Raw genomic sequence first — 24,091 nt, 5'->3', positions numbered from 1 at the left:
ATGTAATTAATCGTATGCCTTCATATGTGTAACACCCTAACTATCAAAAGTCACGCTTCCGGCTGCGCTACTTTGATAGCTCGGATATTACGACGACTCTTATACTATTTAATTACTAAACTATGAGCCAGTTTAAAATGTTAAACTGCAATACCGCTGCGAAAATACTTTAGTTATGAAATGTACATCCATACATACAATACAACTTACAAAAACTCTCAAAGAGTACATATATATATATATATATATATATATATATATTAAATAAGTTTGCAAGCATTAACCAGTACAATTCCTATCCCTCTTACAGAACGTATAAAGATAAAGGCGAGGGAACAATAAATAATAACTAAAGCAATACAAAATATCACGACAAAAACTAGATAAGCTCTTCGTGACTTCTGCGTCTATAACCTGAAAGGGAAAATTTGTAGGGGGGTGAGAACATCACCCTCGAAAGGGTTCTCAGTAGAGGGTTTTTGGAAATTACTATAATAGGATACGTGAAGGTAAACCGTTCCAGAGATTAATAACCGCCTTATACATCTTTTCAAAAGCAAAGGTTTACTATAACAGGAAAATCTGAAATCTTTTCTGAAAAAGGAGCTGTTCATTTTCTTAAAAACTCAAAAACCTTTCAAGAGATTCATCTATGCTGAACCAAATTAGTTTTTCATACTTTACCAAACCAGAAACATCAACCAGACATGGCCTTCGGCCCACCTCATGATCAATCACGGCTCTAGGCCCAAACAACCCAAACAACAACCAATCACCACAGTCCAACAGAGTCTCTATTGCAAACACAAATAGGAAAGTTCAAGCACAAACAAACAATTACTACAGGTAAAACAATTAGCAGTTAATCACATATAATCACAAAGGCAACCCAAGTACAATATGCACACCCAAACAATGTCACATAGATGCATATGATGCATGCCTGTCCTAGTGGCTGATGATATCATCTATCGGTTATAAAGCCAACCCGACAAGTCCTGGTAGCTAACCATTGGACTGTCCCTCTGTCGTGCATCCCCAACTCGAGTTATTCACAATCATAATCATAAATCACATCCAACACCCTCGCTGGTGTATATTCATGGGGGCGAGTTCATCCGGAACTTTCATAGTGTCCGGCCACACTTACGACATAGGGTCAACAGAGTATCGAGTCTCAACCTGGAGCACGTGGTGGCTAGCCACTGCTTCTACCCAGGGAAACTCATATCTCAGATAATTGGAAGTGCAACATTCACAATTTCAATAACTCAGCATATATGCATTTATTCCCAGCCATAAATCAACATTCATCTCAGCCATCCGGCTTAAATTCATGATTCATAGTCAGCCATCTGGCTCATAACGTATTCCGCAATCAGCCATAATTCATTATCATACACAGCCATTCCGACTCAAAACAAAATAGCACTTCCATCATCCAACATCATCAAATTCATAAAATCACCATTCAAGCCATAAATCACTTTTTTTCAATACACTTTTCTTTGGAATAAAAAAGAATTAAAAAAATTAATCCTTTCTAATCTTGGCTTTAAAATCCCCCTCAAATCTTTTCAGGCTCATAGCCACTTTTCCTCAAATGTAACTTTCTCTTTTCTGAAACAAAGTCACCTTCAGCATCATATTTCCAAGATTCCAAAGCCAGACCAAATTAAAAATCTCCTTTGAAGGATTCAAAATCATTCATCCTAGTATAGGATTCGATAATAAAATTTTTCAGCCAAGTCTCAAGACGTTAGGGAAGGCAACCTATCATATTTTCTTAAAAATTCATTGAACTTCTTAAAATCATAGATCCTTGGTTTAAGCAAATAAAAATAGAGTTTATTATAAAATCGGATCATATAAAGTCACAAGTCCTAACCCAATCCAAAGTCAATTCACTTGAAACGGAACTGATTCATTTAAATTAAAACCACTCTCAAGTTCCTCCTTAAAACCAATTCTCTGACTTCTTCCAAAATGTCACAAACGCAATTATTCAGTCAAAGTCCAATTTCTTTTAAAATCACTAAAAGCTCCTCTGAACGAAATCTTTAAGTCTAACCAAAAGCAAAGGTCCTTTTTATATTAAAATCAATATTAGAACATAATACTTTCCTTCAGTGATTCAAATGGTAAAATAATTCATTTCTAAATAAATCAAACTCAAGACATGTAGTTTAGTTAAATAAATTAAGCTCGAAAACATAAACACTTTCTTAATAAATCAAATAATACAATTTCTCAAATCAAAACCTTTCTAAATAACTTTTCAAAAAAAATCTAGGATTTTTATAGAAATTTCGGCAGCACCTCCCCTAAATCCTGGACTTTGCCATTCGGTTCGGGTCCCAACTAAATCATACCACAATCCTTTTCAACGATTCAAAACCCAAAATCAATTCAAAAGCAAGCTAAATTCAACAATCACCTCATTTTCTTATCTTAAGGAAACCATTTCAAGATCAAACCATTATCAACCAATTAAACTCATTTCCAAAGCTTTAAAGAACAGTCAGCAAAAATCCATTCATCAAAACCAAATAATAATCCATTCAAACATATAATTATATTCATCCAAGATAATCAACATCATATAAGACTTATACAATCACTCAAGGCTACAATTTCACCACATAATATCCATATATAATAATTCCAGTATATAAAATATGTTTTTTCTAAAAAGGCATGTACCTCAATACGCAAAACCACAGCCCAAACGCCTCACAGAGCTCTTTTTGCCTCAACCCAAATTGACGGCAACCAAAACCTCGTCTCCACTTGCTCTCTCAAAAGCAGAAACAGTTTCAAATGCCACAAGTAAACTCGGATTCTAACTCCTCGAACCATTAACATCGCAAATACTTTTTTACACGGAATAGAACACTAACGCACGGCTTTCGAAACAGAAATTACTTACTGAAATAACAAAGCGAAGCAGCCGCAACTTTAGCTCCAAACTGTTTTTTCAACAACCACAACGACTCTACTCAGCATACGATAATAGGACAAAAACTAAAGAGCTTTCAAATTGAAAACGCTTACCGAAACGAAGAAAGAACGGCTGAACTGAAATAGCTCTGGTCTCCGAACCGGTTCGGCGGCAGCCCGACAGCCACCTCAAGCGGCAGCGGTGACCTGAACAACATGCAGCGACAATGAGGTTCCCAAAAACTCAACAAAAAGGAGAGCCAACTTAAAATCCTTATCGGCAGAATTTTCCGGCGACGGCAGAAGGGTTTCGAGCGGCAGAAATGGCGCAGGTCTCCCCTCTCTCTCCTCTGCTCCCGTGCTTTCTCTCTCTCTCTCTCACTCTGTGACTGGATGGCCTTCTTCTGAACGGCATGGTGGCGACAGGACATCAGCGGCAGTGAAAGGTAGTGGCGGAGCTAGCTTCTCCCCTCCATTGCGTTCTGGCCCTCCAGCGATGATGTGCAAGGCGCCGGCGTGCAGGGCGATGGCAATGACCCCCATTTACGGCAGCGGCGATGGCTGGCGCGATGGCGGTGATAGGACGCGGCTCCTCCAGCACGCATCTTCGGCAGCAGCAACTTTCCCTCCTCAGGCGGTTCTCTCCCTCGCAACAGCGACAGCGGCTGGACGACCACAATGCGACGACGGCGGACTTCGGCCACGACGAGGAACGGCGTCGTCCTTTTTCTCCTCTGGCTCCCTCCTCCGCGTCACACCAGCGACGATGGCAGCGAGCGGCGAGCAACTCGGCGGCGACGGCGAGGCCCACCAATGCTAGCCCGCCCCTCTTTTCCTCTCCTACCGCAGCTCTCTATCTCTCTCTCCCTTTCAGCTTCTTCCCCTTTCCTCCTAACCCCTTCTTTCCTTTTTTGTCTCATTTGATAGCAGCTGCTGCTGCTGTGTGAGTTTGGGTGTGGCTAGGGATGGCTGTGTGTGGGTGTTGGGTTAGGTTTAGGGTTAGGGATAGTTTAGGTAATTTCAAATAAAAATATAGATAATATAGTAATTAGAAATAAATTTTAATCCAATAATAATAATATATAAAATACTATTTGTTCATCAAATTCACAAATTATTTTTAATAAAATGTTCAAATCCAATAATTGGAAATAATATAATTAATTTTTTATCTTCCAAAATAGCAGTATTAATATTTTAAAATATTAATTATTTAGTCCAAATCATATAAAATTCTTATTATTTCGTAACTACCAACTTTATAATTTAAATATAGAAAATAATTTAATAATTGTAAAATTGGATAATAATCTTAATCTATTTCAAATTCAATTAATCGAAACTTGTTTTAATTATCTTTAATAAAGAATTTCTGAAATTAAAGCTACAAAAATATTAAATTTGAAATTAGCTCATGATAGTCCTTTTTTAAAAGTTCTGGGTCTTACATTCTACCCACCTTATAAAAATTTTTGTCCTCAAAAATTAAAGTAATACATAAGACAATACATAGTCTTAGTACTTTTAAATACTTTTAGAAAAGTAAGAAATCTTAGCATATATGCATAAATGTTCAAGTACCGAATAACCATAAGATTTAAATATAGGAATAAAGTACGGTGTAAAGCAGAAGATACCAGATAGGCTCGATGTAAAAGGACATATGATCTCAAGATTTTACAAAAACTTGAGGTAACAAAATAGGGTGCCAATCAAGATAGGCGTTCACAAAACGAAGCGGTAATTAATGTGACATAAAGGCTACCAAAACAGGTTGGTATTAAAACAACGGCTATAACGTCATCTCTTAGATCTCCTACGCACTTCAAAACTTCAGCCTCCCAACTCCATTAAATACTTTACAATCCCCATAGCCGATCATAAGCCTAACACCCGCTAACCCGTTCGCAAGGAACAAAACACCCACAACTCATAACGTTGCACACCTACCGCTTCACCTTCCATATACACATATCACGTCTTAAAGAACTAACGTATCACATTACTACGTCTATAGGTCACACGTGACATCAAAACAATTCTCGAGTATACTCAGAAGGATACAAGATTTTTGAAAGGAGAGACCATTGTCAAGGATAATACTCATAGATTTGAAAGAGTGTATGCAATTCCAGGTAAACAAAGATGCTCAAGCAAGGAAGTTTTCTAGAATTAAATCAATTGACAACTCCAAAGATAAACCCTTGGATCAAAGAAATTCAATAGGATCAATAAGAAGAAAATCAGCGCATTAGTTTGAACAACTTTAGGCTGAGTCGAAGAAGTATGAGGCTTATAGAAAAGAATATCTCAAACCCAAAACAAAGCTCACAACACTCAAGAGCACGATTAAAAATACTTCCAAATACATTGTTCATAAAAGAATCGAAAAGTTGCGGAAAATCACTTCGCAGTCTAAAAGAAACTTAAACAACAAACATTCTTCAAGAGAGTAACAAAAGCATAAATGTGGCTTTACTTTAATACAATTTCATGTTGAAGTAGATTATGTAGAGTTTTAAAAAACAAAATGCACACAGGTTTGGCTAAGAGCTAAAATATTTCCTCAAATATTTTAGAAAGATAGTTAGGTGCACAACCTAACCAAAAGTAATCATAAAACTCAGAAGAAAATCAAATGCTTGTTCAAAAATTCTCAAAGTTCATATTCAAACAAGCGTGTATAAAAATTATAGCAAGGACGAAAGAGAAAATTAAACTCTATTTAGAAAAAAAATTCTGAGGTAAGAATCTGCTTATAAGTTGGTACAGGAAATAAGTAGTACGTTACAAATGGACAGGTTTCTACTAAATAAGAAAGCTCTTCAAACTTCATTTAAAATAGCGCATGCCAACTTTAAAACAACTTTGTTAAAAATTGAGCAATGGTTTCAATCACAATCAAGCAACAGAAAAAATTGATTTATAATATCCTTAAAGAGGAATCAAAACGTCTTTAAAAAGTTCAAAACGAAACTCCGACAGTATACTTGAAATCACCACCTCACAAGAATATTCAAGAGGATTAGGACGTACTAAAAGGGAATCAACTCATCAATAGCAATTTTCGGAGAATAATCTTTGGCTAAGAACTTTGGCAAAACAATGAGAGGATAAACGATGCACGAAATTGAAATAAATCAAGCTGACTCATGTAAGGATGAGATTCACAAGAGAAGGGAAGCTGAGATTGATAGTAGTGCTCACAAGAGGTAGAAGAATGATTGAAAACAGGATCAAGCTCGACATTCATAGAGATGAAAAGCTTAAGAAGGAACGAGTCCGTTCATAAGAGAAAAGCTATGAGTCCAACATTTTCTAAAGAACAACAATGGCTTAAACAATGTAGTGTGTTAAAATAAACTCAAATCAAAATAAATTAAGTGAAGTTTATCAAACGAAAATCAACCGGAATGAAAGCGAAAGACCCTTTCTTTCCAGAATTTTGAAAAATACCTAAATACATAATCAAACAAAGATATGCATTGGAACTGTAGTAAAATTATTAGAAAGTCAGATTCTATTTAATGTAAGTGTAGTTTCGTAAACCAGTAAAAGTATAGGCGAGGTATTAGAAATAAATAGTTGTTAAACTATATAAGGAATCTTCAAAGTTTTATATATGGACAAGTGTACATCGAATCAATAGCAATTTTATAAAAATCTCAAAATTGGCTGCAATCACTGTCAAATAAGAGAAAAACTAAATCAACAATTTCTTTAAGAATTGACTCGGAATTAGGAGTTAAAAGGCACAGCACATTAAGACAAGTTCGAAGCTATATCAAAAAATACGTGAATCAAGAAGAAGAACTCAAACAGAGAAACATAGATGGAACAAGGATTTCAAACAAGCATATGCAATCAAGATCAAACAAGAATGCATATGAATAGAGGAATAGAGTTAAAAAAAATTAAACTACCTTTCAAAAGGATTAGCAAACAAGAACTTCAAGTTAGGATATGAAAGGACAAGTCGACTCGAACAGAATTCAAGACACAAAACTGAATAGCCTCGAGAAATAGTTTCCAACGTTCCCAAAACCCACGATTCGCTTTACCCAAAACTCGTATATCATCTATGATAACCCATTAGGACTTTCATATACATAATTTACTAGTATTAAGCCGGCCAAACTTAATATCAAGAATTATGCAATGCAAGGCTAATGGCATTAATAGATAGACCGTCATGTGCATAAAGCTCTAATTCTTGTTATCCGAACAAGACCTATTACATGACAAACGCTCAGAGTATGCAATTGAAGCATAGTCGGTCCATTCCTCAGGCTCTACAGGAAAGACTGCTCTGATACCATAACGTAACAACCTAACTATCAAAAATCACGCTTCTGGCTACGCTACGTTGATAGCTCGGATATTACGACGACTCTTATACTATTTAATTACTAAAATATGAGCCTGTTTAAAACTTTAAACCACAATACCGCTGCGAAAATACTTTAGTTATGAAACGTACATCCATACATACAATACAACTTACAAAAACTCTCAAAGAGTACATACATATATATATATATATATATATATATATATATATATATATATATATATATATATATATATATATATATATATATTAAATAAGTTTGCAAGCATTAACCAGTACAATTCCTATCCCTCTTACAGAATGTAAAAAGATAAAGGCGAGAGAATAAAAAATAATAACTAAAGTAATACAAAATATCACGACAACAACTAGATAAGCTCTTCGTGACTTCTGCGTCCATAACTTGAAAGGGAAAATTTGTAGGGGGGTGAGAACATCATCCTCGAAAGGGTTCTCAGTAGAGGGTTTTTGGAAATTACTATAATAGGATACGTGAAGGTAAACCGTTCCAGAGATTAATAACCGCCTTATACATCTTTTCAAAAGGAAAGGTTTACTATAACAGGAAAATCTAAAATCTTTTCTGAAAGAGGAGCTGTCCATTTTCTTAAAAATTCAAAAGCCTTTCAAGAGATTCATCTATGCTGAACCAAATTAGTTTTTCATACTTTTCCAAATCAGAAACATCAACCAGACATGGCCTTCGGCCCACCTCATGATCAATCACGGCTCTAGGCCCAAACAACCCAAACAACAACCAATCACCACAGTCCAACAGAGTCTCTGTCGCAAACACAAATAGGAAAGTTCAAGAACAAACAAACAATTACTACAAGTAAAACAATTAGCAGTTAATCACAAGTAATCACAAAGGCAACCCAAATACAATATGCACACCCAAACAATGTCACATAGATGTATATGATGCATGCCTGTCCTAGTGGCTGATGTTATCATCTGTCAATTATAAAGCCAACCCGACAAGTCTTGGTAGCTAACCATTGGACAGTCCCTCTGTCATGCATCCCCAACTCAAGTTATTCACAATCATAATCATAAATCACATCCAACACCCTCACTAGTGTTTATTCACAGGAGGGAGCTCATCCGAAACTTTCACAATGTCCGGCCACACTTACGACATAGGGTCAGCAGAGTATCGAGTCTCAACCTGGAGCACGTGGTGGCTAGCCACTGCTTCTACCCAGGAAAAATTGTATCTCAGATAATTGGAAGTGCAACATTCACAATTTCAATAACTCAGCATATATGCATTTATTCCCAACCATAAATCAACATTCATCTCAGCCATCCGGCCTAAATTCATGATTCATAGTCAGCCATCCGGCTCATAACGTATTCCGCAATCAGCCATAATTCATTATCATACACAGCCATTCCGTCTCATAACAAAATAGCACTTCAGCCATCCAACATCATCAAATTCATAAAATCATCATTCAAGCCATAAATCACTTTTCTCAATACACTTTTCTTTGGAATAAAAAAGAATTAAAAAAATTAATCCTTTCCAATCTTGGCTTTAAAATCCCTATTTAATAAATCATTTCAGGCTCATATCGACTTTTTCTCAAATGTAACTTTCTCTTTTCTAAAACAAAGTCACCCTTAGCATCATATTTCCAAGATTCCAAAACCAGGCCAAATTAAAAATCTCCTTTGAAGGATTCAAAATCATTCATCCTAATATAGGATTCGATAATAAAATTTCTCAGCCGAGTCTCAAGACTTTAGGGAAGGGCAACCTATCTCATTTTCTTAAAATTCATTGAACTTCTTAAAATCATATATCCTTGGTTTAAGCAAATAAAAACAGAGTTTATTATAAAACCGGATCATATAAAGTCACAAGTTCCAACCCAATCCAAAGTCAGTTCACTTGAAACGGAACCGATTCATTTAAATTAAAACCACTCTCAGGTTCTTCCTTAAAACCAATTCTCTGACTTCTTCCAAAATGTCACAAACGCAATTATTCAGTCAAAGTCCAATTTCTTTTAAAATCACTAAAAGCTCCTCTAAACGAAATCTTTAAGTCTAACCAAAAGCAAAGGTCCTTTTTATATTAAAATAGATATTAGAACATAATACTTTCCTTCAATGATTCAAATGGTAAAATAATTCATTTCTAAATAAGTCGAACTCAAGACATATAGTTTACCTAAAAAAATTAAGCTCGAAAACATAAATATTTTCTTAATAAATCAAATAATACAATTTTTCAAATCCAAACCTTTCTAAATAACCTTTCAAACAAAGTCTAGGATTTTTATAGAAATTTCGTCAGCATCTCCTCTAAAACTTGGACTTTGCCACCCGGTTCGGGTCTCAACTAAACCATACCACAATCCTTTTCAACGGTTCAAAACCCAAAATCAATTCAAAAGCAAGCTAAATTCAACAATCACCTCATTTTCATATCTCAAGGAAACCGTTTCAAGATCAAACCATTATCAACCGATTAAACTCATTTCCAAAGCTTTAAAGAACAGTCAGCAACAATCCATTCATCAAAATCAAACAATAATCCATTCAAACATATAATTATATCCATCCAAGATAATTAACATCACATAAGACTTATACAATCACTCAAGGCTATAATTTTACCACATAATATCCATATATAAAAATTCCAGTATATAAAATATGTTTTTCTAAAAGTCCTCTACCTCAATACGCAAAACAACAGCCCAAACGCCTCAGAGAGCTCTTTTTGCCTCAACCCGAATTCACGGCAACCAAAACCTCGGCTCTACTTGCTCTCTCAAAAGCAGAAACAGCTTCAAACGCCATAAGTAAATTCGGATTCTAACTCCTAAAAACATCGCAAATGCTTTATTACACGAAATAGAACACTAATGCAGGGCTTTCGAAAGAGAAATTACTTACTGAAATAACAAAGCAAAGCAGCCGTAACTTTAGCTCCAAACTGTTTTTTCAGCAACCACAACGACTCTACTCGCAAAAAATAATAACTGAGACTCAATCTTATAGCAATTTGTGCCACAAATCTCAGCGTACGATAACAGAACAATAACTAAAGGGTTTTCAAATTTAAAACGCTTACCGAAATGAAGAAAGAACAGCTGAAGTAAAACAGCTCCGGTCTCCAAACTAGTTCGGCGGCAGCCCAGCAGCCACCTCAAGCGGCAGCATTGACCTGAACAACATGCAGCGACAATGAGGTTCCCGGAAACTCAACGAAAAGAAGAGCCAACTTAAAACCCTTACCGACAGAATTTTCCAGCAACGGTAGCAGGATTTCGAGTGGCAGAAGCAGCAGAAACGGCGCAGGTCTCCCCTCTCTCTCCTCTGCTCCCATGCTTTCTCTCTCTCTCTCTCACTCTGTGACTAGACGGCCTTCTTCTGAACGGCACGGCGGCAGCAGGACATCAGCAGCAGTGAAAGGCAGTGGCGGAGCCGGCTTCTCCCCTCCATCACGTTCTGGCCCTCCGGCGATGATGTGTACGACGCCAGAATTCAGGGCGATGGCAATGACCCCATTTATGGCAGTGGGGATGACTAGCGCGATGGCGGCGACAGGACGCAGCTCCTCCAGCACGCGTCTTCGGTAGCAGCAACTTCCCCTCCTCAGGCGGTCCTCTCCCTCGCAACAGCAACAGCAGCTGGACGACCACGATGCGACGGTGGCGGGCTTCGGTCACAATGAGGAATGGCGTCGTCCTTCTTCTCCTCTGGCTCCCTCCTCCGCATCATACCAGCGACGATGGCGGCGAGCGGCGAGCTGCTCGGCGGCGACGGCGAGTCCCACCGGTGCTGGCCCGACCCTCTCTTCCTCTCCTGCCGCAGCTCTCTGTCTCTCTCTCCCTTTCAGCTTCTTCCCGTTTCCTCGTAATCCATTCTTTCCTTTTTTGTCTCATTTGATAGCAGCTGCTACTGCTGTGTGAGTTTGGGTGGGGCTAGGGTTTGGTGGGTGTGTGCGGGTGTTGGGTTAGGTTTAGGGTTAGGCTAGTTTAGGTAATTTCAAATAAAAATATGGATAATATAGTAATTAGAAATAAATTTTAATCCAATAATAATAATATATAAAATACTATTTGTTCATCAAATTCACAAATTATTTTTAATAAAATGTTCAAATTCAATAATTGAAAATAATATAGTTAATTTTTTTATTTTCCAAAACAACGGTTAATATTTTAAAATATTAATTATTTAGTTCAAATCATATGAAAATCTTTTTATTTCGTAACTACCAACTTTATCATTTAAATATAAAAAATAATTCAATAATTGTAAAATTGGATAATAATCTTAATCTATTTCAAATTCAATTAATCGAAACTTGTTTTAATTATATTTAATAAAGATTTTCTGAAATTAAAGCTACAAAAATATTAAATTTAAAATTAGCTTATGATCGTCTTTTTTCAAAAATTCTGGGTCTTACAATATGTAACAGGAAATAAATCACCTTTTCAATTGTTATTTCATAACAAACCTGATTATGCTTCTTTAAGAGTGTTTGGTTGCATATGTTTTTCACATACTAGACCATATAATGTGCATAAGCTAGAATATAGATCTGAACCTTGTTTGTTTCTTGGTTATTCTTTAAATAAAAAAGGATATAGATTCTTAACACAAAGTATGGAAAAATAATTATCTCTAGGGATGTTAATTTCCATGAAACTACTTTCCTTCTCTCTCATTTTTTCTTCATAATAATAAGGATTAAGATTCTGATGTTAGTAGTACTACAGTTACAGAATTTTTGCCTCAGATTGCAATCATTCCACCTTCATCCATTGATCCTGCCATCCTTCTACCTCGTTCAATTCCTATGCATTTCACTCCTTCTTTGGACAAGCATGCTGACGTTACTAATAGAGAAGAAAATCAACTCTCACACTCAACAAATCCAAGCTCACAGTCAACCATGACTATTCCAGCTACGCAAAATTCTATACCACTTTCCTCTATAGAAGCTGTACTACCTTTGTCTCAGAATTTTTCACCTATCCCTCCTTCAGACAATATTACCCTATGCAGACAAGGTCTAAAACAGGTAGCAAACCATCAAAGACTTTTCAGGTAAGCATTTCTCTAATAAACTATATACCTGACTCTGAATTACTTTCAAAAAGTTTTCGAAGTGCTCTTCTGAATCCTTTATGGAGAGAAGCAATGCTTACTGAATATAAGATTCTATTACATCATAATACTTGGACCTTAGTTGATCTCCCTGAAAATGAAAAAATTATCACCTGCAAGTGGATTTTTGCTGTCAAGAAAAATGCCAAAGGGGAAGTTATAAGACATAAAGTAAGATCAGTTGCTAGGGATTTTATCCAAACTGTAGGAATATATTTTAATCAAGTATTCTCTCCTGTAATAAAACCTGTTACCATTCATATCATTCTGACTCTTGCCTTATCTAAAGGATGGAAAATACAAATATATGATTTTTACAATGCCTTTTTGAATGGAACTTTACATGAAACTATTTTTATGACTCAACCTCCAGGATTCATTAATTTCAGTCCTAAATTAGTTTGTAAACTCAACAAGACTATTTATGGTCTTAAACAAGTACCAGGAGCTTGCTATTTAACAATTACTACTACTCTTCAGTCTTTTGGTTTTACAGTTACAAAATCTTATCCCTCACTGTTCACAAGATCGATTTACTACTAATTCTGTTATTTACATTCTCATCTATGTTGATGATATGCTTGTTACTAGTGATAATAAAACAGATATTAAAATTGTGCTTACTAAATTACATTCCACTTTCTTATTAAAAGATCTAGGGATCTGAATTTCTTTTTGGGAATAGAAGCTATCAAGCATTCCAATTCCTTACTTTCTTTATGTCAATTAAACTATATTCACAATTTACTTTTTGAGGGCTGGAATGCAGGATTCAAAACCAATCAGTACACCTACGGTAAGCTCTCTGAGATTAATAGCCAATGCTGGAACTCTCTTTGAAAATTCAACCTTGTATCGTTCCATAGTGGGAGGGTTACAGTTTGCAACTATTACACGACCTCACATTAATTTCTCTGTTAATAAACTAAGTCAGTTCATATCCAACTCATGTCAAGAATACTGAATTGCAGCAAAAAAAGGTGTTGCGTTATCTAGCAGGTACCGATGACCTTACACTTCAATTTCACAGATGCACTGACTTGAGATTTACTGTCTTTTCAGACTCAGATTGGGCGAATGATCTTGATTATAGAAAGTCTACTACAGAATTTTGTGTGTATCTTAGATCAAATTTGGTGTCCTGAAAATGTAGCAAATAAGCCACGATAAGCAGAAGTTTACCGAGGCAGAATATAGAGCCCTTGCAGCAGTATTCACATAGCTGCTATAAATCCAAAACCTTCTTACTGAGCTACACCAATCCTGCTCTGCTCCTTCTTCCACTGTGTTTTGTGATAACATTTCAGTTGTGCTGCTTGCTTATAATCCAATTTTACACAATCGAATCAAGCACTTTGAGTTGGATCTCTACTTTGTCAGAGATAAAGTGATAAAAGGCTCCATTGCTGTTACTCACATTTCCTCCACACAACAAATAGCGAATGTGTTAACTACGCCTTTGTCCTTAGCTAATTTTGACAAATTCAAGAGCAAACTTAGATTGGCAATCAGACCATCATGAGTTTAGGGGGGTATTAACATATATAAAGAATATAAAAAAATCTGTCATAAAAAGAAGAAAAAAATAGATTCTATCTAATAAGATTAGTTAAGCAATTTTCAATTAATTCAAATAATATTTTTAAATAATTCTGTTATAAGGAGTAGGGTTAGTTAGGTTAGTAGTGGAAGCTTCTGTATATATATATACTCTTACTCTAGTGTGCAAACAATGAATGAAAAATAATACTTTTTAATTGATTTTACTAGGTAGACAATAATTTTTATAAATAATATGAACAATGAACTCTAAAATTAACCCAATAAAGTAAAAAAATACTTCATCCCTAAATTACCTCCTAAACCTTAACATTATGATAATCATCTGCATATCTAGTAAATTGTTAACTGTGTATGAGTAAATCAAATTAAACGAAATAACCATCTAATTAAAAATAATGAATATAATTATCTGCATACTTATTAAATTCAACATCCAACATTTCTATTATTCACATTATTTAATATTCTCAACTTCTCATTATCTACCTATGCTTTTCCCTTTCTAATTCCTTTTGCATTTCACTTAGAAATTCTTTTTCTTTCTTACTCTTACAGCTATTGTTATTTAATTTCTATATCAACTATAAAATTTCGGTTCAAAGTTAACCAATTTGGAAGTACGTACACGATGCAATGCTTTCCCATATTCTCAGCATTCTTAAAATTGCTTATAAGTTATAATTATTAACCATCCCAAAAATAATAAATAATAAAAAAGTAGCATAACAGACAGAATAATATTACCCATTAATAGCTACTAATATACACAAAGATTGATGAAGTAAAATCTTTGGGTCGTGTGGGCATATGGAAACATGTTTGAAATTTAGTAATGATAGAAATAATAATTAAAATATTTTGTTTAACTTAGTATTTATAATTTTATATATAAAATATTTATAATTAATAATCACATATTTATTATATTTATAATTATATAATTATTTTAATAATAATTAATAAATATTAAATAAAGTAATTTTAGACTGTTTGACTTTATTTTTTATTATTTCTTAAATATTGTTGGTGAAATTTTACCTATTGCTTCCTTATTTTTCGTTAATAATCCCTATGGTCTATTATAATTATTTTTTGTTTTAAAAATTTTAATAAATAAATAAATAATTTTTGGAGACTAATAATTTTTAATATTTTTTATTATTATTTAGTCAACACAAATATTAAATTATTTTTAATAAATAAATTTTATTAATTTATATATATAAATTCTAATAAATATAAGTATAAATTATATTGATTTATGTGTATAAAATTTTAATAAATATAAATATAAATTATATATTTTTTATGTATAAAATATCTGTAAATATAAATATAAATTATTACTAACTAAAAATAATGATATTTACTAATCATGTAGCAAATACTCTAAATAAATATCACTAACACTACACCAACACTACTCTGCTAGTGTTGTACAAATATTCTGCACTGAAATGTTATATGTATCCTTAATTTGTTTTATAGTTTAATTAATTAAAATATGATTATGTAACGTATACACTAAAATTAATTATTAAAGTTAGTTATTATTATAAATAAATATTAAAATATAAATATATATTAACAATAAATTAAATTACATATATTTATACATAAATATATTAATAATTAATTTTAATATATAAATAATATTTTTGATTGAAATATGAGTATCTTTATATGAAAGAAAGATACTGTATTTTAATTCTGATTTCATCTGTGATATATTATTAAGTAAAATGTTACTATCAAATTAAAAAAAGGGTTAAATTTTACGTAAGGTTCGTAATAGTCAAGAAGAATAAATTGAACCTATAAAATTAAATAATTTAAATAATAAGGATTATCATACTATAATGGACCAAGATAAAAAGAAGAATGTCTTACCAGTACCCTATAACATTTAATTATTTTTTTTCTTATTTATTTTCTTATTTAATTTTTGTGTGAAACTTTACTGTTAGAGTTCAACTAACCCTAGTAAACCTATAGAAATTTGAAATTTCATATGCATGAAGCATTAGGATTCAATCATTTAATTTTACCTAATAGATGGACGAATTTTTAAAATAAATAAAACAAGAGACTTACTCTTAAAACAAATAAACAAGTAACTTTAAATGAAAGGTTTAATTATTTTGTTGTTACTTAGAGTTTTGTCAAATTTATAATCAAATTTTTATATTTTTTAATTAAATTTTTATTAAGCTTTTAATTTTATAATTAAGTTATTTTATATTAAAAATATTAAAATTAATAGAATATTTTTTTAAAAAAATATGTGATCAAAAATCTAATTATACTTTTTAATTTTAAATATTTTTAATTTGTAAAAAATATTCAATTAATTTTTAATATTTTTTATATTAAAAATAATTTAATTATAAAATTAAAAATAAAATAAAAATCTAATTAAAAATATATATATAAAAATCTAATTAAAAAATGTAATAAAATTATAGATACTAATAAAATAATTAAACCTAAATTAAATAAAACATAAATAATGGTTGTGTTGTGGCATACATATATATAGAAAAGGAGCTAGACAAGAAGTACTTATCATTAAGTTATTTTAGAGTGCAGAACAGAAATTAAAAGAGACGCGGAGAACATGAATATAATGAGTGCATGATGCCTTGTATGTTGGCCAGGTTCATCATGCAATATAATACAAACAAAGTTCCATAGATATGGATGAAGAAGAGCAGAGTGTGAAGGCCAAACCTTATTATATATGTGTAAGAAATGAAGGGTTTCATAGCCATGCATGCATTGACGTGTCACTCACGCACATTCTCTATGAACCCTATAAATAACTAAGGACTCGCTATCTTCTCTCAACAACATACACTCCCTCTTCTCCAATTGAATTAGTTCTTTGAACAAAGATGGTGATTGGGCCGTTTAGGCTCTCACTTTGTGTTTGCTTGGTGTTCCTCACAAGTGCATGCTTTGGAACGAGGCTTGAAGAGAGTTTCAATGAATGCCAGCTCGACAGACTGAATGCTTTGACGCCGGACAACCGGATTGAGTCCGAAGGCGGCATCACCGAGACATGGAACTCGAACCACCCGGAGCTAAGGTGCGCCGGTGTCACGCTTCTGAAGCGCACCATCTTCCCTAACGGCTTCCACTTGCCTTCCTACGCCAATTATCCCCAGCTCATTTTCATCGCCCAAGGTTTGCTTTTTGTTTCATATTATTACATTTGTAAGAATTCATGTAATTCTTTATATCACGTTAAAATTTTATGAAAAATGGGTTTATGATATAGTATCTATCAAAATTTCTCATTTACAAGACTAGTGAGAAATATATTTTCTCTATTGACTTATATTTTCAGAAAATATAGTCAATAATATAATAAAGTCAACACAATTTATTCTTTTTATCCGGTACTTAATCGTCAGCTTATTTTATATTTTTATAAAATGAACCAGTACAGCAGAATATGTGTTAACTAAAATTGGTGGTCACTGGTCAATATAATAATAAAAATTGCTAGTCCTTATACTTCTTCTCAAAGTAGTTTCATAAGATATTTCACATAAACATGTTAATTTTCTATAATTTGTTGTAACTAATTTTATATATTAACTGTGGATTTAGGCAATGGAGTCTTTGGAGTATCACTACCTGGATGCCCTGTGACATATGAAGAGGCTGAGTCGCAGTCTAGAGAGGACAGACGACAACGTATTGTTATTAAGAGAGAGTCTGAACAAGAACAAGAACAACAGGGTGATAGCCACCACAAAATCTACCACTTCAGGCAAGGTCATCTCCTTGCAATCCCGGCAGGAGTTCCTTACTGGAGCTTTAACTATGGAAATGAGCCTATTGTTGCCATCACGCTTCTTGACACCAGCAACTTGGATAACCAACTTGATCCTTCTCCAAGGGTAGGTAACTAATGTTGAGTTGATTATAGATATCGATATACTTATTTAGGTGATGATGATGACATTCTTCATCTAAAATATTTGTATTTGCTGGTTCAAGAGATTCTACCTAGCTGGAAATCCGGAAGAAGAGCATCCAGAGACGCAACAACCACAGACGCGACGCAGGCATGGGCAGCATCAGCAAGATGAGTATGGTTCACAAGGGGAGGAAGAAGGCAACAACGTTTTGAGTGGATTCAGTACACAACTACTAGCGCATGCTTTCGGCGTGGATGAGGAGATAGCCAGGATACTCCAGAACCCGCCAGAACAGACGAAGGACCAAATCGTGAGAGTGGAGGGAGGATTCAGAGACGTCATAAGTCCTCGCTGGGGAGAAGGAAAACAGTATGAAGATGAACTAGAAGAAAGACAACGCCAACCACGAAGACGGGATAAACAAGGAAAAGGATATGACTATGATGACGACCGTCGTCCACATAGACAAGATCCATACAGAGAGGGAGACGAAGACGATCGACGACCACGGGGTTCACGTCAAGGACAAGGAAGAGGATACGATGATGACGACCGTCGTCCAGGTAAATAATGTTATTAGAATATATTTACGGTACAAAAAATTTTTATTTTGATTTTTTTATTATTGTAAAAATAATTAAATAATATTAGACGTAATAAGTATATAATCATAATATATTAAATTATTAATGTTAAATTATTATGTAACAGTATTTATTTACCTAACATTATTGTTTAGAATATTACGCGATATGAAATATTTATATATCTCTCGTATTAATATTATAATACTTTCTCTATTTAATAAGGTCAATACGAAGAAGGAGAGGAAGACGATCGACGGCCACGGAGGTCATCACGTCCAAAAAGACAAGGAAGAAGGCATGATGACGACGACCGTCGTGCAGGTAATTATAAGGTTATTAAAATATATTAATATAACATATATCTCATATATATTAATGTATAATATTCTAAATATGTTTCAGATGAAGACGATCGACGAGGATACGATGATGACGAGCGTCGTCCAGGTAATTACAAGGTTATTAAAATATATTAATACAGTATCTATATATATATCTTGTATTAATGTATAATATTCTAAATATATTTAGATGAAGACGATCGACGAGGATACGATGATGACGAGCGTCGTCCAGGTAATTACAAGATTATTAAAATATATTAATACAGTATCTATATATATATATATATATATATATATATATATATATATATATATATATCTTGTATTAAAGTATAATATTTTAAATATATTCTAGAGGATGATGATCGACAAGGATATGATGATGACGATCGACGACCACGGTGGTCATCACGTCCAAAAGGACAAGGAAGAAACGGAGTGGAGGAAACACTATGCAGTCCGACTCTTGTTGAGGACATTGCCCGACCATCCCGTGCTGATTTCTATAACCCTGCAGCCGGCCGCATCAGCTCAGCTAACAGCTTGACCTTCCCCATCCTCAGATGGTTCCAACTCAGTGCGGAACACGTTCTCCTCTACAGGGTAACTAATATTGAGTTCATTCTACATTCAATTACTTGTTATTAACATTGTTTTGTCAAGTCAAATCAAAACTTATGAATGTATGAATGTACATATAGAATGGCATATACAGTCCCCATTGGAACAACAACGCAAACAGCATAATCTATGGGTTAAGAGGGGAAGGAAGGATCCAGGTGGTGAATTCCCAAGGCAACGCGGTGTTCAATGGTGTTCTAAGGGAAGGACAGATTCTGCTGGTGCCGCAGAACTTCGCTGTGGGTAAGCAAGCCGGGAATGAAGGATTTGAGTATGTGGCGTTCAAAACTGCTGATCGTGCTTCAATCAGCCACCTCAAGCAAGTGCTTAGGGGAATCCCCGCTGATGTTCTCATCAATGCTTTTGGCCTTCGAAATCATCAAGTCAGTGCTCTCAAATACAATGGAAACCAGACCCCTTTGGTCGCTGCTTATGATTCCCAGTATGGGCCTCAACGTCGTGATCAACCTTAATCATAATAATAATGCTCAAGTTGATAGCAAGAATAATGATGGTTCTAGATTATGGTGGCCATCTTCAATAATAATATAGTAAATAAATTTTGGATGTTGTTAGGAACTTCGAGTTAAAATAAGGATTAGGCCTAACTTATGTGCCTATCTGAGCCTCTTTCTTGGTCTATGTATTAGTGGTGATGTGTATTAGTTTCTATAATAATAAAAAAGTGACTTTCTGAAATCTGTTCTCATTTCATAGCTCTGTGATTTAATTCAAATTTAGAGGTAAAAAAATTACAAAATAAAAATAAATAAATTCCTTTTTAGCTTTTTTTAACTATTTGTTTGAAGGATAAAATATTCATTTATAATTTAAAAATTCTTAATCAGTCCACGTACATTCATTTAAGTAACTGATTTAAATGATTCTTATTATTTGTCTAAACAGTTCCTAATACATTGTTAGGTCGGCGTTTACAAAAGCACTTAAATCAATTATTTGGATGATTGATGATTAATTAAAAATTTTTAAAGGTGAAAAAACGCTTTATTCTCATATAAATAGTCAAAGATCGAAAAAGTATTTACTTTAAAGAAAAGAAATTTGTAAGATGCAAACATACATGTATGTGGATATAAACATACAAATACAAATATTTCACTCTAAAATAATCATGAACTAACATTTGTGCTAATTTGGTTTAATTAAGCCTTTAAAGGTGCAAAAGTAGTATTTTTCATATAGGTTGTCAATAATGTTATTTTCTGCAAAAGTGACTTGGGATTTGGGAAGATACATGTTAGCCTGTGATAGTAAATTTGTTCTATTCTGCCATATCATCAATTTTTTGTTTATATGGTTGCTTGGTTTCTCTCAAAAAGTTGAAAAGGAAATATACAATTTTCATCCACCAAATCAAAATGGAAGAACCCCCTCAATGGTTTAACTACTATTAGATAGCAAGATGAACATGGGAACTGTGATTCTAGTCTTAGATCTATAGAACATTCTCCTCTTCCTGTAGTTGCCATTTTCAATAGTTAGGACTATCTTCCCAGGTTCATTGATGTAAAAGGAGTTTCTAATACTCTCACCAAGCCTATTTTGATTTTGAAGCAATATAGTGTATGACCCTTCATCATCTGGGACAAACTCTTCTTTGTAAGACACATCCCATCCAAGCACAGTTACATCCCAAGTTACTGTCACTCCAGACTGATACAAAAATATTTCAAAAAACAATCAAAATGATAACTAATTATAAAATCTATTAGTACCATAAATATTTAGAGTTAATACTCGAAATCGACTTTGAAATACAATCTGTTTTTAAAATTGATTCCGAAAATATTTTAATTTGTTAGTCATATTAGTTCTTAAAAAATAAAATTGTAAGTCAAACTTTATCTTTTCATTAGTTAAATGATAACATGTCATGTCAAGTTAGATACCGTTTGGCATGATGACATAGCAAATTATGCCACGTGTCAAAAAATGATTAGAATAATGACATGTCATGTTAAGATACAACTATTTTGTAACACGTAAGATTAATATTTTTATGTCATGATGACATGTGTACTTAACGTAGTATGTGATTATCTAACTGTAATCGATTTGACTTATAATTGTATTTTCATGAATTAACATAACTAACAAAATCTTTTGTGATTAATTTTAAAAATGAATTATTTTTCAAGGACGATATTTATGAACCGGTGAAAATGTGTTACAAAGACTTTCTATCATGTATTGTTGTCATATTAGCAATTTAAAACTATGAACTATTTACAAAACTTATTTTTATATGCATTAAAATTTAATTTGAAACAAAAGATATTTAAGATTATCAGAATTTGATGTTGAGTACCTCACTGACTGGAAATTCAACCGTAGAAACTGTATTTCCTCTTATGTGGAGCTCTTCAGCCTTATCTTCAGGTGAGAAATCTGGGTCCTTTTCCCTCCTAAGACCTCCATATTCTACTGGAAGCTGTTCTGGGTCAACAAATCTTTAACAAAGAAAATAAGAATTTTAGAAAATATTCGAAGTTTTTATTTTGCGGAATTTATAAAACAAAAACAACGTTAACCAAATAAATCAATATTACATTAGAAGATCTTGAACAGCAAGATTTTAATGAAAGCAAGACTTTTAAGATCAGGATCAGGATCAGGAATTAGCACACTTACTTGAGAAGTGTCTTTGTGATCCTTTGTGGCCTAACTAGGATGAATTTCTTTTTACTCCTCTGACTCATGAACCTTGAGAATAGCACCTGAGAGGTGTACGTCCAAAATGGAGCATGTAGTACTATCTGCCAAAAGATAAATAACTAATTAAATATAATAACTCAAATTTTTAATAAAAAAAGGTCAACTATATAAATCAAACGATTTTGTATATCATAAAAGAAACAATTTAACTTCAAGCCAAGACAGCTAACGTGAAATCGTTTGCTGAATGTTTACGACACATATCAGAAAGATAAAATAAATTCAGTGCACAAGCATCCGGCGTTAACGCAAGGTTCGAAAAAGGGCCATACCCAAACAAGTTCAGGGTAAAATAATGAAAAAATATACTGACATTTTTCCAGACAAGTTCAGGATAGTAGTTCTGAATCAAGAGTAGAGCTTGCTTGCTTATTGATTCAAGCTCCTTCATCCGTTGTGGAGATGCACGTTTAAGATCATAGACCTGAATCACTGAATCAACACCTCCTTCTTTGAAGCATAGCTTCCTCACAGCCCTCTCCATAAGTTGAATCCTCCACCTCAAGAACCTCTCACGTTTCTGCTGTGTCCCGAAAGTCTTCTTATAAAGGCTCTTGTCATTGAAAATACCATAGAGATGGTAACAAACAGGGCGCCCTTCTTTGTCCCTACTATTCAAGAAGCTGGCATGCTCGAACTCCGAGCCGAGATCCTCCTCGTCAAGAATGCGGTCGACGCGATTCTCAATTCGCCAATTCAAGGTCTTCTGGAGCATGTCCAATGCTTCAGAGACCTTGTAGTCCTTAGCCTTCAAGAACTTCAAGAGAATGATGTCAGTGCCTTCATGACCCTTGCTTGGAAGCAAAGGGATACCCCATAAGGATATGTCCTTAAGCTCTTCTGGTGTGAGCTTCTTAGAGCCCTCCCCTAAGAGGTAGTTTCTAAGGATGGCGTCCTCCACTTTGCCCCGGAATTCGAGCAGTGATTTTTTTATCTTGACTTTCATCTCAACAGGGTCATGTATCATATCTTCATCATTGCCACCAAGATCTTGATCTAGTTCTTGTTCTGTGCTTGAAGAATCTTGGTCCTCTTGAAGGGGTGCTCGTTTCTCATTGGGAAGCTCTTTTTCCATGAGGATTTTCTTGTTATTATTGTCAATGAAGACTAATGGAACACCAACAAGGGTATCGTTGATGCTATTATGATCTCCATTTTCTTCATTGAAACCATCTGTTTCCATCAGGGCTGTCATGTGTCCTCTCCTCTGCGGTCGGGTTTTCTGGCGAAAACCCGAGTATATGCCGGGAAACTAGGATGGGGAGGTTGGAGGAAGGATAAGAAAAAGAAGAGGAGGGAAATTGGATAAGAAAACGTTGATGTTGATGTTGTTAATCCCTTTGGAAACAAAGGGGTTCTTCAATTTTTCAAAAATGTGAAAAAGAAAGATTAATGTTGAGTGATGGATGGATGAATGCCTTGAGTTTCAACAAGTCTCAACCGTTAGTTTAGTGGCGCCAAAAATAGTGTCTGAGATATAAGCACATCTGCGGTGGCTCCAACATTGGATTTCACCGGCATACATGTCTAAATACTTAGAGGCCAACACCGTTATTTTATTCTATTCTATTTTTTTAGAATGATATATCTAATAATGAAATTTAACAATTTATATGATATAAATAACCATGCTATATCCTGTTACGGTTCAACTCCCTATGAACAAAGTTGGCAAATTGGTAGTTTGCATGTATCAAAGTAACCATTAAATGCTGGCTTCATTGCGTATATATTATATTTCATAAAATAACTGATTTTGTCCCGTAAAGCTTGAAAAATGAAAGGACCTACATTCTAAATAAAATAAAAAGTGCAACGCTCTTAAGAAAATCACCTGCTATTAAAAATAATAAATAAATTGTCAAGTTACAAGCTTTTTTT

The 24,091-nt window shown here is 33.9% G+C and overlaps 3 protein-coding genes across 6 annotated transcripts; 1 reads left to right on the top strand and 2 right to left on the bottom strand.

Annotated features, from left to right (window-relative positions):
* Positions 1-279: 279 nt before the first annotated feature.
* Positions 280-11,220, bottom strand: LOC130933366 (uncharacterized). Of its 4 annotated transcripts, XR_009067687.1 has the most exons (5): positions 10,547-11,220; positions 10,383-10,475; positions 10,205-10,270; positions 9,985-10,130; positions 280-414 (listed from the first exon to the last, which is right to left on the bottom strand). XR_009067687.1 is itself a non-coding variant. In XM_057862957.1 (4 exons), exons 1-4 carry the CDS (start codon positions 10,635-10,637, stop codon positions 10,045-10,047), a joined length of 354 nt encoding a protein of 117 aa, XP_057718940.1. In that variant the 5' UTR covers positions 10,638-11,220; the 3' UTR covers positions 9,556-10,044. The 4 variants fall into 4 exon arrangements, 3 of the variants coding, with proteins under 3 accessions (XP_057718940.1, XP_057718941.1, XP_057718942.1); XM_057862957.1 differs by lacking the exon at positions 280-414 and having other exon boundaries at positions 9,556-10,148; XM_057862958.1 differs by lacking the exon at positions 280-414 and having other exon boundaries at positions 9,556-10,130.
* A 5,667-nt stretch (positions 11,221-16,887) lies between these two features.
* On the top strand, positions 16,888-20,026 carry LOC130936491 (conglutin alpha 3-like). The gene is given in 9 exon segments (XM_057866567.1): positions 16,888-17,179; positions 17,609-17,901; positions 18,002-18,485; positions 18,732-18,830; positions 18,912-18,956; positions 19,041-19,085; positions 19,209-19,456; positions 19,555-19,779; positions 19,781-20,026. Coding segments are annotated over 9 exon segments (1,977 nt in total).
* Positions 20,027-20,685: 659 nt separating this feature from the next.
* On the bottom strand, positions 20,686-23,978 carry LOC130933154 (patellin-4-like). Its single transcript, XM_057862692.1, has 4 exons — positions 22,524-23,978; positions 22,127-22,251; positions 21,804-21,945; positions 20,686-21,148 (listed from the first exon to the last, which is right to left on the bottom strand). Exons 1-4 carry the CDS (start codon positions 23,403-23,405, stop codon positions 20,876-20,878), a joined length of 1,422 nt encoding a protein of 473 aa, XP_057718675.1. The 5' UTR covers positions 23,406-23,978; the 3' UTR covers positions 20,686-20,875.
* Between the last annotated feature and the right edge of the window lie 113 nt (positions 23,979-24,091).

The sequence above is a fragment of the Arachis stenosperma genome, chromosome 6, assembly GCF_014773155.1.
Source record: "Arachis stenosperma cultivar V10309 chromosome 6, arast.V10309.gnm1.PFL2, whole genome shotgun sequence".
NCBI lineage: Eukaryota > Viridiplantae > Streptophyta > Magnoliopsida > Fabales > Fabaceae > Arachis > Arachis stenosperma.
This window is presented reverse-complemented; position numbering and strand designations above follow the sequence as displayed.